The sequence below is a fragment of the Schistocerca gregaria genome, chromosome 4, assembly GCF_023897955.1.
Source record: "Schistocerca gregaria isolate iqSchGreg1 chromosome 4, iqSchGreg1.2, whole genome shotgun sequence".
Lineage (NCBI taxonomy): Eukaryota > Metazoa > Arthropoda > Insecta > Orthoptera > Acrididae > Schistocerca > Schistocerca gregaria.
In genome coordinates this window covers 753,777,113-753,789,400 of record NC_064923.1, presented here as the reverse complement: position 1 = coordinate 753,789,400, position 12,288 = coordinate 753,777,113, and the positions used below count along the sequence as shown (strand labels likewise).

General features: G+C 34.4%; 1 protein-coding gene across 11 annotated transcripts in view; it reads left to right on the top strand.

Moving 5' to 3' along the window:
- The window catches only part of LOC126365782 (titin), a 523,502-nt gene that overhangs the window by 339,022 nt on the left and 172,192 nt on the right, over nucleotides 1-12,288 (top strand). For all 11 annotated transcript variants that reach the window (XM_050008347.1, XM_050008355.1, XM_050008352.1 and 8 more), the window contains 2 exons: nucleotides 1,196-1,262; nucleotides 4,693-4,746. In XM_050008347.1, coding sequence (XP_049864304.1) covers nucleotides 1,196-1,262; nucleotides 4,693-4,746 — 121 coding nt within the window. The remainder of the gene's footprint in view (nucleotides 1-1,195; nucleotides 1,263-4,692; nucleotides 4,747-12,288) is intronic.

Genomic DNA, 12,288 nt, shown 5'->3' with positions numbered 1-12,288 from the left:
TGAACAGCTAAAACAGTGTATAGTCTGAGTTGCAGGTTGCTTATCTAACAACTACCAGTGGCATTAATTTTAATATATTGGATAATCATTGTCCAAAATTTAAAATTTTGGCATAATCTACTCATTAAGAGGTATAATCTTACACTAAAAGTTTAATATAGTGAGCCAAGTAAGAAACTGTGTTTGTGTCATGAGGCAGTGTAAGTCGTGGAGCACAAGTTACCTGGATTACATTCATCCAGTATTTGAGAATGGAAGCACTTACTGACATCCAACAAACTTTACTAGTAATTTCAAAGTTTTTCAAATCTTTTCTTGCTGACATGCACACAAATTAGTGAAAGGAAAACAGTTTATCACATTTCTGCTATTCATGCAGCAAAACTTCATCAGGCATGATGATGTAATTTATTACTTCTCTACTCTAACTCTATCCTCAACATGTTTTTCAGACAGTATCCACATGTACCCCTTACTGTACCTGCAAAATTACAAGTATATCATTGTACCACACATAGTTCTCAAGGTATTTAAAGGATGGGAATGTTTGACAGCATTTATGTTTCAGTACTTTTATTTATGAGAAAATGCTCATTGACACTCATATGAGCCAATACCTTGATTATATGCCTGCCTAATATGCAGAGCATTTTATGTGTGGTGCACGTCTGGATATTCGACCATGATTTGTCGTTACAGATATTGCCTGATATACTCTTATTCATCAGGCACAGTGTTAAAAGAACTTATTTAAGTATCCTGTTAATATTGTCACATTTTAGAAGATGTAAAAGTTTATTTATTGAAAGGAAGATTGCATTTTTCAGCTAATAAAGTACAAGACAAGTGTGAAATTGATTTTACAGTTATTTTTACTAACAAATATTAGTTTATAAGAGTTCTGCATGTTTTCACATTGATCATACCTCCATTTATTATAGTAGCTGCATTTACACAATAGGTTTTGCTTTTTATCCCTATCACTGATAATCAGGATTTAGAAAATTTATTTATTACAAGAAATGATTCACTGTAAGATATGATGTAACTATGATCACAGATCCTAGAGATTTACCTTGCCAATTTATACAATCAGTTTAATCAGTCTCCAAATAAAGTGTAATAATTTGTATTAGAGTATAAATATTGCTAAAGGTCTTTAAATATAACTTTTTATGTATTTGATTTTTTTTAGGTTGTGGAGAAGACACATATAACACAACAGGCAGAAACTATAAAACAAGTTGAAGTTCGTATTGCTGGTAAGCAGTTTCTCTCTGTAAAAATATGTTGATTTTACGTCTTGTTGCACGATAATTGTGTTCTCCAGCATCTACAAAATAAAAGGATAATTGTAATAATAACACAGTATTGCTATTTTTGCAAAGAATATTTGCTTGCTATGAGTAACATTAATTGGCTTTGGAAGCTTGAGAATATTACATAGACAGGCTAAGAGTTTATAACAGAAATGTGTGAGACATGAAAACAGAGTTCCACTTAATAAGACACATATACTGGTTACATGCAGCTAAAGTGATGTGCAGCAATTTTTTTAACACAGAAGTGTAATTAATTTATTGTCTTATTGATGTAATTTGACTGCTGTTGTCATTAAATTCTACAGTATTCACATGTCCGGCTTCCAGAGTATGGAGAGCTACACTTCATTTTTCACATTTCAGCCAAGTTATCTCTGTCTTATTAGTGAGATCTTGTACAACAAACAAAGCTAAGTTTATATCTCCAAAGTTAAAACTAGTAGTCATACAGAAAAGAGATCAAAAGTTCCACAGGTATTACACTTTCACTTTTTGTCACAATCCGTTAGTCTGCAAGACTAAGGTTCCTAACTTTTTGTGTAACAATAAGTTGAATAGAAGTTAAGCTGAAGGCAAAGAAAAACAGCTGAAAAAAAAACAATGACATTACAGGAAAAATTAAATCTTGGCTCAGAGGCTATGAAAAATAATTTATGCTGCCCAAGTTGTTAACGTGGAGGGGACCCAGAGAAATGGGGGAGGGGTTGTCTGCAGTCAGGACTGATTAGGAGAGGTAGAGTGAATAAATAACATATAACCACATGTTATGAAAGAGTGATATAAGATGGAAAGATGCTGGGCCAGATTCAGGAATAAATAGGAATTTGTGGTTATGAACAGAGACAAAAAGAAAAGCTGGGAGCAGGGGCAGGGGGGAACATGAAGGGGACAAGATATGTTTATGATGGTAGTGAAAACGCAAAAATAGGCAGAGGGAGAGACACTGAAAAGAGGCAAGGAGAATAAAAAGAGGATGTGCGTTTAATAGGTTTGTAAAAATGTTGTGGGAATAATGAAAAGTGGGAAAGTAAGAGCTGTAAGAAAAATGTAATGAGAACACTGAATGTTTTGAGAAATAACTCCTCCCTTTGTAGTTTCCAAATAATAATTTCATGCTGAAGAATTTGCAGATACTGCATTAAGATTTGCAACATTTTACACTGAGTTGTTCCAGTTTAACACTGAAATATTCTGAGGTTTTCCTACTCAATTTCAGTTTTCCATTACTCTTTTGCATCACCCCCCTTTCAGTTTTCCATTACTCTTTTGCATCACCCCCCTTTCCTTTGATTTCTCCTGTAACCTTTTCTTTTTTTACCTTGTGTGTGATCTTCGTAGTAATCTTCTCTTGCAGTGTGTAAAGACATTTCACTCTGCTGTGATGCATCCTGAACCTCCCTCCTTTTCAGTATCCAACACTCTTCAATTCATCAGCTTGCTGTGTCTTATACATTTACTTTTAAGTTCAGCAAACGACACTTTTTCAGTTTGATACAAACTCTTTTATCATGGAGGAATATTCTTCCATGCTGTCAGTTTCCACAAAAAAGCAAATTTAGGTGTTCATATGTTCAACAATCTTTCTTTCCTGTTCTTTAAGTCATCTCATCATTCCAACATGTTATTTTTACAGTGCTATTCACAGGGGTATGAGGAGTAAATTTTGTAACATTATATTACTAATCAAACAGAACCAATGCATTTCATGCAGATATTATTTACTACTTTTCAGTCTTCTGCCAACTTGGTAAGATTAATGACCAATTCTTGAAAAAATGAACTTCAGCAAAATGGCGGAACACTTAACAAAAAATTGTTTTGGTCTGATGACAGTTAAATATAAAAATTAAAAGTATTTTTTTATAATTAAATGTAAATGCCTAGAGTCATTTAAAGCCTACATTATTAGTAGTTAGTTCCCTGGGTTTGCATATTAAGTTAAGTATCACGACACAATGATTCTAGAGAATAAACAGTCATACAACCAGCTATTTAGTGATAAGGCAAATGTTAACTACTATGCACTGAAACTATCAGGAGGCTGAACAGGATCATACAGCCCATCCTTGAGCACTGCTTAAGTGCCAAGGATCCTTATAGCTCAAATAATTGCAGAGATTCAGAAGGATTTTTCATGCACTGCATGACCAAATGGAGCAGGATTGGAGACAAGTGACAAATGAAGTAAAAAGAGTCATGGATATATATTTCTTGTTCTGAATTTATGATAATTGTAGACACATATTTAGCTTTTGTAGTATCTGTATGTCTATAACAGTAAGAGTTTAATTAAGGAATTGATGACATGTGTTTAGCTTTTGTCTTCCATATGTGTCTATAACAATATGCACACAATTCCCCTTTGTCTTTAAAATGAGTATTATTGCCAATCATTGTCTGTGATGCACTGGGGAGACAACTCACTTTGATTTTTTTAGTGCCTGAGTAAAGTTTGTTGTAGGTAGTGGAGGTTGTATATATATTTCCAGTGTTACATTAAGGCACTGCTTATAAACATTGTAAGAAATTAATAGTGACAAATTTATTAACTGAGTAAATGTGATGTGAACACTATGCTAATCTGCCATGTTTTAAAACTGTATAATGTTGCTTCATAATGTCCCAATGCAGCTTTATGCAATTTATTTTCAAATAAGTGAAAAATTTGTGGGAATGAAACATACAAAATTGGCAAATGTTTTTGCTTATAGTTAAGAAAAACTGTGTGTACCATACAACCAAAAAATTTTCATAGCCTTTTCTCTGTTGTGAATCTGCAATAAAATCTAACTTCATTAATAACAGAATGAAAAAAAGTTTCCTTATAGTCAGTGATAGCTTGGATTTTCATTTCTTTATGTTTAAATGTGAAAATTGTGCATGCATTAAATTAATAAATAAAATTAAATATTTAAGGGCCTTGAAAGTACATTCTTTGCATGGGTTTCAACTTGTTTCCATACTTCAAAGTGAATGATAAAGGGTCTTACAAGCTGTTGTTATACATCTGTAACTTTGATTGTACAGTTTGTTGCCTCCTCATCCCACCCCTTAGTTTTAGTGCTGTAGGAAGCATGCATATAAATCCTGTATGAAGCAAGTTGGTTTTCGTGTTTCTTCAATAAAAATCTACTCTTTTATATTTAACATAGCATTTTCTTCAAAGAATTAAATGTGTTAATACTAGTGACTCACATTATTATTATTATTTCTAGTTTATTTGAGGAGTACAACATTACATTTGACATTGATTAAAGGTTATTAAAAGTCTTATTTCATGTCAAAGTAAATCTGTTTTAATTTTCAAAGAAATAGGTTCTCAATAAAAATACAGGGAAAATTTGGCCTTATGAGTATAAATGATTTTCAGATGAGAAGAAAGTGACTAAGAAGAAGAAGACAAAGACTGAAGTTGAAAAAGAAGGTTTGAAAACAATAAATATAGTTCCTTTTCCTTTGTTACTCTACCCACAACTATGCATTTGCTCTAAATACCAGACTGACTTTTTCCTTGTAGCTCTATTTTGTCGGTTCACATGACTTTTTAAAGAACATTTTCTTAGAACTCACTTGCCATTTAACTCTCTCTGTGCTTGTTATTAGCCCAGTAGCTCTTCTATTTATAGTGTATTTCTTGCCACACTGACATTTTCTTATTTACTCCCCTCCATTGCTATTACATTTGTGCGCTGTTATTAATTTCTGGGGAAATAAATAGCAGCAAATGAAGCAAGTCACTTTTGGTATAAAAGTCAAAATGACTTTCTTTTAGCAATGAAGGGTGGACTGTTTCTGTAGCATAATATGATACAGGTAGCACTTTCCATCTTTTGTCTGAAAGAGACAAGTATACAGATAAATGCAACTGTTTTAAGGAAATAACTCTTCATAACGAGAAATTTATCCCAGGAAAAGGGGAAAAATTATGAAAATACTTGAAGTTGTTGTGGCTGCATTTTGTAGACTTTTTCATGGCATAAAAACTATACTTCATTCTTTATTGTACTGACAAATATGGCTTCACTTAATTTTCTGACAATGTGTCTCCTATATTTTCCTATTGTGAATGTAGGACCCATAATTCAGAAGTGATTAGTAATAGACATGTTCTTATGTTTTATAATAACTATTAATAATCATCTCATTCATATGAGCGAGATATGAACTAAATATAATTATATGAGAACTTGATGAAGTGTGTTTGTACAGCTTTGGATATGATCATATGAGAAACTTGAATGAAAACTGAAATTACTTATTGCTTATTACACAATATAGAGCTTAATTCTTCTAAAATGCCCAGTTATTATGAAAGAGGAAAAGGTTTCATAAATAAGGAAGACATTTTGGGGTTAGCAATGTGTAAGCCAAATCTTAAAGTTGAAAAGATTATTTCTTTGAGTTAAATATTACTTTACACTGTCCAGACACATTAATTTGACCACCTGTCAGAAACCTGAATAATGACCTTCTGCAGCATGGACTTCTGTGAGACAAGTAGGAAGAGAGTCAGCGAGGTTCTGGAAGGTACGGACAAGGATGTGGAGTCATGCCAAATCCAGTTCCATGGCCAGATTCTGTAGGTTCCTCAGTTGAGGATCAGTGGTGCAAAGAACCCAATGGAGGTAGTCCCACAGATTCTTGATTCCATTTAAATCCATGGAGTTTGGTGGCCACAGGAGTGTGATAAACTCACCCTGGGGCTCTTGAACCATGCACCTACACTGCAAGCTGTATGACCTGTTGCATTGTCCTGCTGGTAGATTCCATTGTGCCAAGGAAAAACAAACTGCTTGTATGGTTGGACATTGTCCCCAAGAATAGATGCAAACTTGTGTTGATTCGTTGTGCTTTCTGGAATGATGTCATCACTCAGGAGATGCCATGATAACATTTGCCAGACCATATTGCTCCCTACTCTGACCTGGACCCTTCTCATGATTGTTGCAAGGTGTTTATTTTTATTTCATGTTCATATAGGCCATTGGCCATCTGTTCAAAGAATTTAAGATGTGATTCATCTGAAGATACCACTTGTTGTAACTCAGTGGACATCCAGTTGTGGTATTGCCTATGAACAATGGTAGTATGGGTCTATGAAGCAGATGCCTTTCGTGAAGATGTTCACTGAACAGTCATTGAGGAGACACAGGCAGTAGACCCTTAGTTCACCTGGGTGGTCAGATGCTCAACTCTTGCATATATATTCACCTATACATATCTCTGCAGCAATCTTTCAACCTTGTCATCTATGGCCATTGGTGCTCCACAGTTGCATCAGCATCGGTTTTGGATAGTGCCATTCAGCCATTCATGATATACTTTAACTGCAGCAGTATGCAAACATTTTACGAACTTAGCTTCCAGAAATGCTCATAAGCCAGTGATCATGCTGTTTTGGATGTCAAATAGATCAGTGATAGTGCTACCACCTGTCATCTGTGAGTGCTTATTGCACATTGACAATGAAGATAGGCAGTGGTCACATTAATGTGACTGGACCATGTGTTAACTTCATAATAAGAATAGTTGCTCATTTCACTATAAAAATGATTTTCCTTACAGCTTTATTTTTTATAATTTTGTTAATTTAATAGTTATATCAATTTGCTGATACCAGATTGCAGAGAGGAAGCCAATCAATGTTTATCATTAGGTTCTAAAAAACTGAGTAAATCATATTGATATAGTTTGTTAGAGGGGTGCTGATGAATGTTGACACTAAGATTATGGCAGAGCGTAGTAAAGATGTATTTATGTGTAACAGATGCTTGAAGATGGAGTCATATGACCCCAAAAGTGCCAGCAGCTTGAAATAAACACAACAAAGAAAATACAACTGTAAGGAAAATTATTTATATTGGGAAAAGCCAATTGTAAGAATATGAAGGAGAATGTTTTCAGAAACAAGGAAAATAGAGTTGAGTATGAGAGAGGGGAGGAAAAGTATGCATTCATGTCAACAGATCCTATAGTAAAAATAATTATTAAATTAATGTTAGGCATTTGGCAAAAAAAAAAAAAAAAACCAGGAAAGAAAAGGATAAATAGAAATGATGAGACCACTTATCTTTCTTTGATTCCATATTTGTAGAATGTGGTGTAAGACTAATTAGTTTTGCTGTACTTCTTTGGTAGCTGTGTTAATGTCTTTCATTTCAAATTTAATTTTAGGTCCTTTCAGGAAAGTGCTATCTTGAAAAAGATTTTTAACATTACTGTTGTATTACCTTAGCTTTAACAATGACACTTAACCACAAAGACACACTTTATTAAAACTCAGGAAAAGTTGTCTTTGCTACCATTTCCTTGACTCGCTCATTCCTGCTTTCAAACCATTGTACTGATGATAGTCCCTGAAACTAAAACAACAAAAGAAGTATTAACAACTACATGAAATTAGTATTCTTTTGTCATAGTATAATACATTTTCAAGTCACAAAAACCTCATATAATTGGAACATGATCTTTTTCTTCACTCTAAATCTATATTGTAGGTTGATTGTTATATTTAAAGCTAACATTCAGAATTGTAACTTGTCCTATCATAGAATTTTTCATTTTCTAAAATTTTTTTGGGCTCTCAATAAGACTGATAAATATTGAAAGCTAATTATGACATGTTTTCCAAATAGACAGATTGTGGGATATGATTGTCTAAGTTTTGATTTAATTTACTTTATTCGTTCATGAATATGTGAACTTGTATAATAGTGATTCTCAGATTGGTGCCATAAGAAACTGAGTTTACTGCTGTGTGCATTTCATGTTGTGTTGTGTTTGAAATGGAAAGAAATACAGTCTCTGTAACATATTGTTGTATTACAGCATCATGCTGCAGCTGTATGTATCAACTTATTGAGAAAATTCATATACTCAAACTTTTGAGGTAATAAAGGAAATGATATTTTTTATTATAATATTGGTATATTATGATGCAAGATTTAGCTTTCTTGGGGAGTGATTCAACTCATATATTGGCTGTAATGCATAACAAAATTTAGTTTGGTTAAGTATAAAAGAGTCCTGTACTTCTTTCTAATATTCTTTAGAATATTGTATTTCCATTATGCAATAGTCCATGTCTAATGAATTTAGTTTTTTTCTTATGTGTTAAATATTTTATACTACTGATTATGTGGGGTAATGAATCTGCTGACAGAACTTACTAAACACTGTTTTAAACCAGTGTTAATCCCCAATAGCCACTTTAAATTGATAAGATTCATTCTTACACATGTAGTATTCAATTAGTTTGAAAGTACTCTAATTTTGAGACACAAAGTTTTGTTATGTACAATGCGCCAGATGGTATCTCATTTTTGCATTGCAGAACTGCTTTTTGCTTAACTTTCAGTACTAACAGACAAATTTAAGATAAGGTTCTTGTTAAATTCTGTCACATAAATGGTTTTATTACATTTTAACACAGTAAAAGAACATATTTTTCACAACAATATATTTATTTCTTATTCTGTTTCTGAATTCTTATGCTGCATTTCTTTGCAATGTCTAATATTTATTTCTTCTTTTCATAGCTCTGAAGTAACACAATGCAAAAGTAAATTATGTAAATTAGATATGAGGCACTGCAACTAAATCGTGGTTTATATTTTTTTGTAATAATTGTACTTCTGTGTTATCTGTATCTTGAGTTTGAAATAATTTTTAGAATTTAAGCTTTGATTTTATATTTGTTTCTGGTTTGACCTCCATAACATCCAATTCTTCAAATCTGTCTTACATATTCAGCTGAAAAATACACAGTCATATTTTACAAGTTCTATTAGTCTACAGTAACATTCGTATTGTGTTTGCTTCTTCCTTCATTGTACTTTTCTTTGCTGAATTTCAAAACACTGGCCTGCATTATGATTAGCTACAATTGACACAAGGGTGAGTATAGCTATATAAATTCTATTGCTTTTTAGTTTGAAAGAATCTTGATGTCTTTGCATACGTTTCAAATAAATAAATATCTTTTGTAGCTTTCCTCTGGTTGCAGGCCCATTAACACAGATTGCAGCTTTGCACTAGATTATGTGCAACCTTCTTCATTTGTTTATGTTGTCCTCCCTGAATCCACCTCCTACTACCCAATCCTCCGCCCTGCCCTCACTAAAATAAATTAAAAAAAAAAAAAATCGATTAAGGCAACAAAAATACTAACTTATCAGTTATAGTGGAGATCTTAACTAGTTCAACAGAAATACTTTAAACTTCCTTGCAGATTAAAACTGCGTACCGGACTGAGACTCGAACTTGGGACATTTGCCTTTTCCGGGCAAGTGCTCTACCAACTGAGCTATCCAAGCACGACTCATGCCCTGCCCTCACAGCTTTACTTCTACCAGTACATCGTCTCCTACCTTCCTAGGCGAAAGGCAAAGTTTCTGAGTTCGAGTCTCGGTCCGGCATACAGTTTTAATCTGACAGGAAGTTTCATATCAGCGCACACTTTGCTTAGAGTGAAAATCTCATTCTAGAAAAACTTTAGCTAAATCATTAGCTTTTAAGTCTTCAGATATGACAGTTCCTATATAACATATCATGTTGATGGGAGATTAAGGATGGTAAAAAAATTGCAGAGAGAAGTACCAGTTGCTCAGAATAGTCAACAGAAGGTAGAAAGTATGACAAGGGTGAGACTAATTGGAAACTATATCAGTGCTCTGTCAGCAGTGAAGACGTACTCTTGGGAATTTCAGTACTATTCTTCTCTGATCACAATCGGTTACTATTTTTTGCATCCCGTTGTTGCTCTTTGCTATAGTGGCAGAGACTCTTGGATAGAGTAACTTGTTTAGCACACCCCCAAAGATATTCCTTTCTTGTCTTTCCTCTCTCTTTCTCAAAGACTTAACAGTCTTCTCCGTAACACCAAAAGCCAATGTTAAAATTGTTTGGTACGTCTGTTGTCTTTCATAATCTTCAACTCTGGAAGTTGAAGATTCAGATTTTGTGACACAGTTGCCCCAGAACAAGCTTCATGTTTCCATTTTAATAGAAATTTAAAAATAAAATATTTTCCGTGCACATATTTACCTAAAACAATAAGAACATCAACTATAACCAATGCTGTAACACTTTGTTAGTCTGTGCTTATGTAGCTACACACAAATTGACATTACAGTTTGAAATTTTATAAACAACTTTTTTCATTTGCTTTAATGCAGACTTTTGCTTTGCTTTCAGCTTTGGTGCAGCTCACAGTTTTTCTTGGTAGCAATCTGTCCTGTGATTACTTCTTGTGACTCTAACGTGAGTGTAGTACTTTATGCTTTGCACTAAACATCTTCACGAACTGTCTGCACACAATTAGATTTCTAAGTACTTCATCTCTGGCTTGATTCATGCTTTTAATTACAACTATATAGTAATCAAGTCTTCTTAGTCTGTCTGCTTGTGTCTCTGTCTTTATCTGTGTGTGTGTGTCTGTGTGTGTGTGGTGGGGTGGAGATGGGGGGCCAAGGATGTATGTTGAATGTAAATGGACACACCGTGCCCCCTTCCCACACAGATGCACCCACGCACACACACACACACACACACACACACACACACACACACACACACACACACTCACATGCACAAACACACATTTTAATCAATTGTTACATACTCTCTTTACAAATCTTACTATGCCTGTGCTTTTGGTGTTAATTTTTGCAGAAACATTCTTCACAGACTTTGCTGTTTCTGTCTTTAATACTTCTGCCTTACATGCTAAATATGGAATGTATGCTGGTTAGATAAAGACTGAAGATAATACTTGTTAATGTATGGGGAAGTTTTTATGTTTACCTTATCTCTTCTAAATTAAGATAATAGGGTACTTTTGCAGCAATTAATAAAATTGTATGAGACAGACCTGCTGATATTGTTTTATATTGGAACTATTCTTAAAATATGAAAGCATATGTTTATGGTACTTCATCTTATCCCTTTCCTCGTTTTCCCAAAACTAGAAGCAATAGTGGCAGATCGTGTATTCTCCAAGCATAAGAAAATTTGTCTCAAGGCCATGTTGCTTGTAGACCTTCATTCAGAAGCCATTGATGATTAAAAAAAAGTAGACTTATTACACCATTCTGCCTTGCATTATATTCAGTAATGGCGTAACACCCATAATCTACAGTCTTGACAACAACAGGTTAAATCAGGTTAATACCATGCATAATAGTTTCCAGCAACACAAATTTCTCTTAATCAGTGGAAATGAACACATCGTTGTTGATAACTGAGCATGCAGAAATTGGATGCCCATTTAAGAAAACCTGGTCAGTAAATTAACTTGGTTTTGTCATGGCATATCAACGAATGACCCAGTTTCTTTGCACCATGTCTTGGTAGAGCACTTGCCCGCGAAAGGCAAAGGTCCCGAGTTCGAGTCTCAGTCGAGCACAGAGTTTTAATCTGCCAGGAAGTTTCATAACAGCGCACAGTCCGCTGCAGAGTGAAAATCTCATTCTGGAAACATCCCCCAGGCTGTGGCTAAGCCATGTCTCCGCAATATCCTTTCTTTCAGGAGTGCTAGTTCTGCAAGGTTCGCAGGAGAGCTTCTGTAAAGTTTGGAAGGTAGGAGACGGATACTGGCAGAAGTAAAGCTGTGAGTACCGGGCGTGAGTCATGCTTCGGTAGCTCAGATGGTAGAGCACTTGCCCGCGAAAGGCAAAGGTCCTGAGTTCGAGTCTCGGTCGGGCACACAGTTTTAATCTGCCAGGAAGTTTCATATCAGCGCACACTCCGCTGCAGAGTGAAAATCTCATTCTGGATGTCTTACATAGACACTTTCCTTTACTATGCTGGGCCACTGTTTAATTAGTGGCTATGTCATTATGCTCTGTTTCTGTCACAATGTAACACAATGAAAATCCTGTGGCATCCAAACCAGTACTAAAGCCTCCTGTAGATAATGCACCTGATAACACAATATGTTCTTGAAGTTTATTATCTTCACAGATAA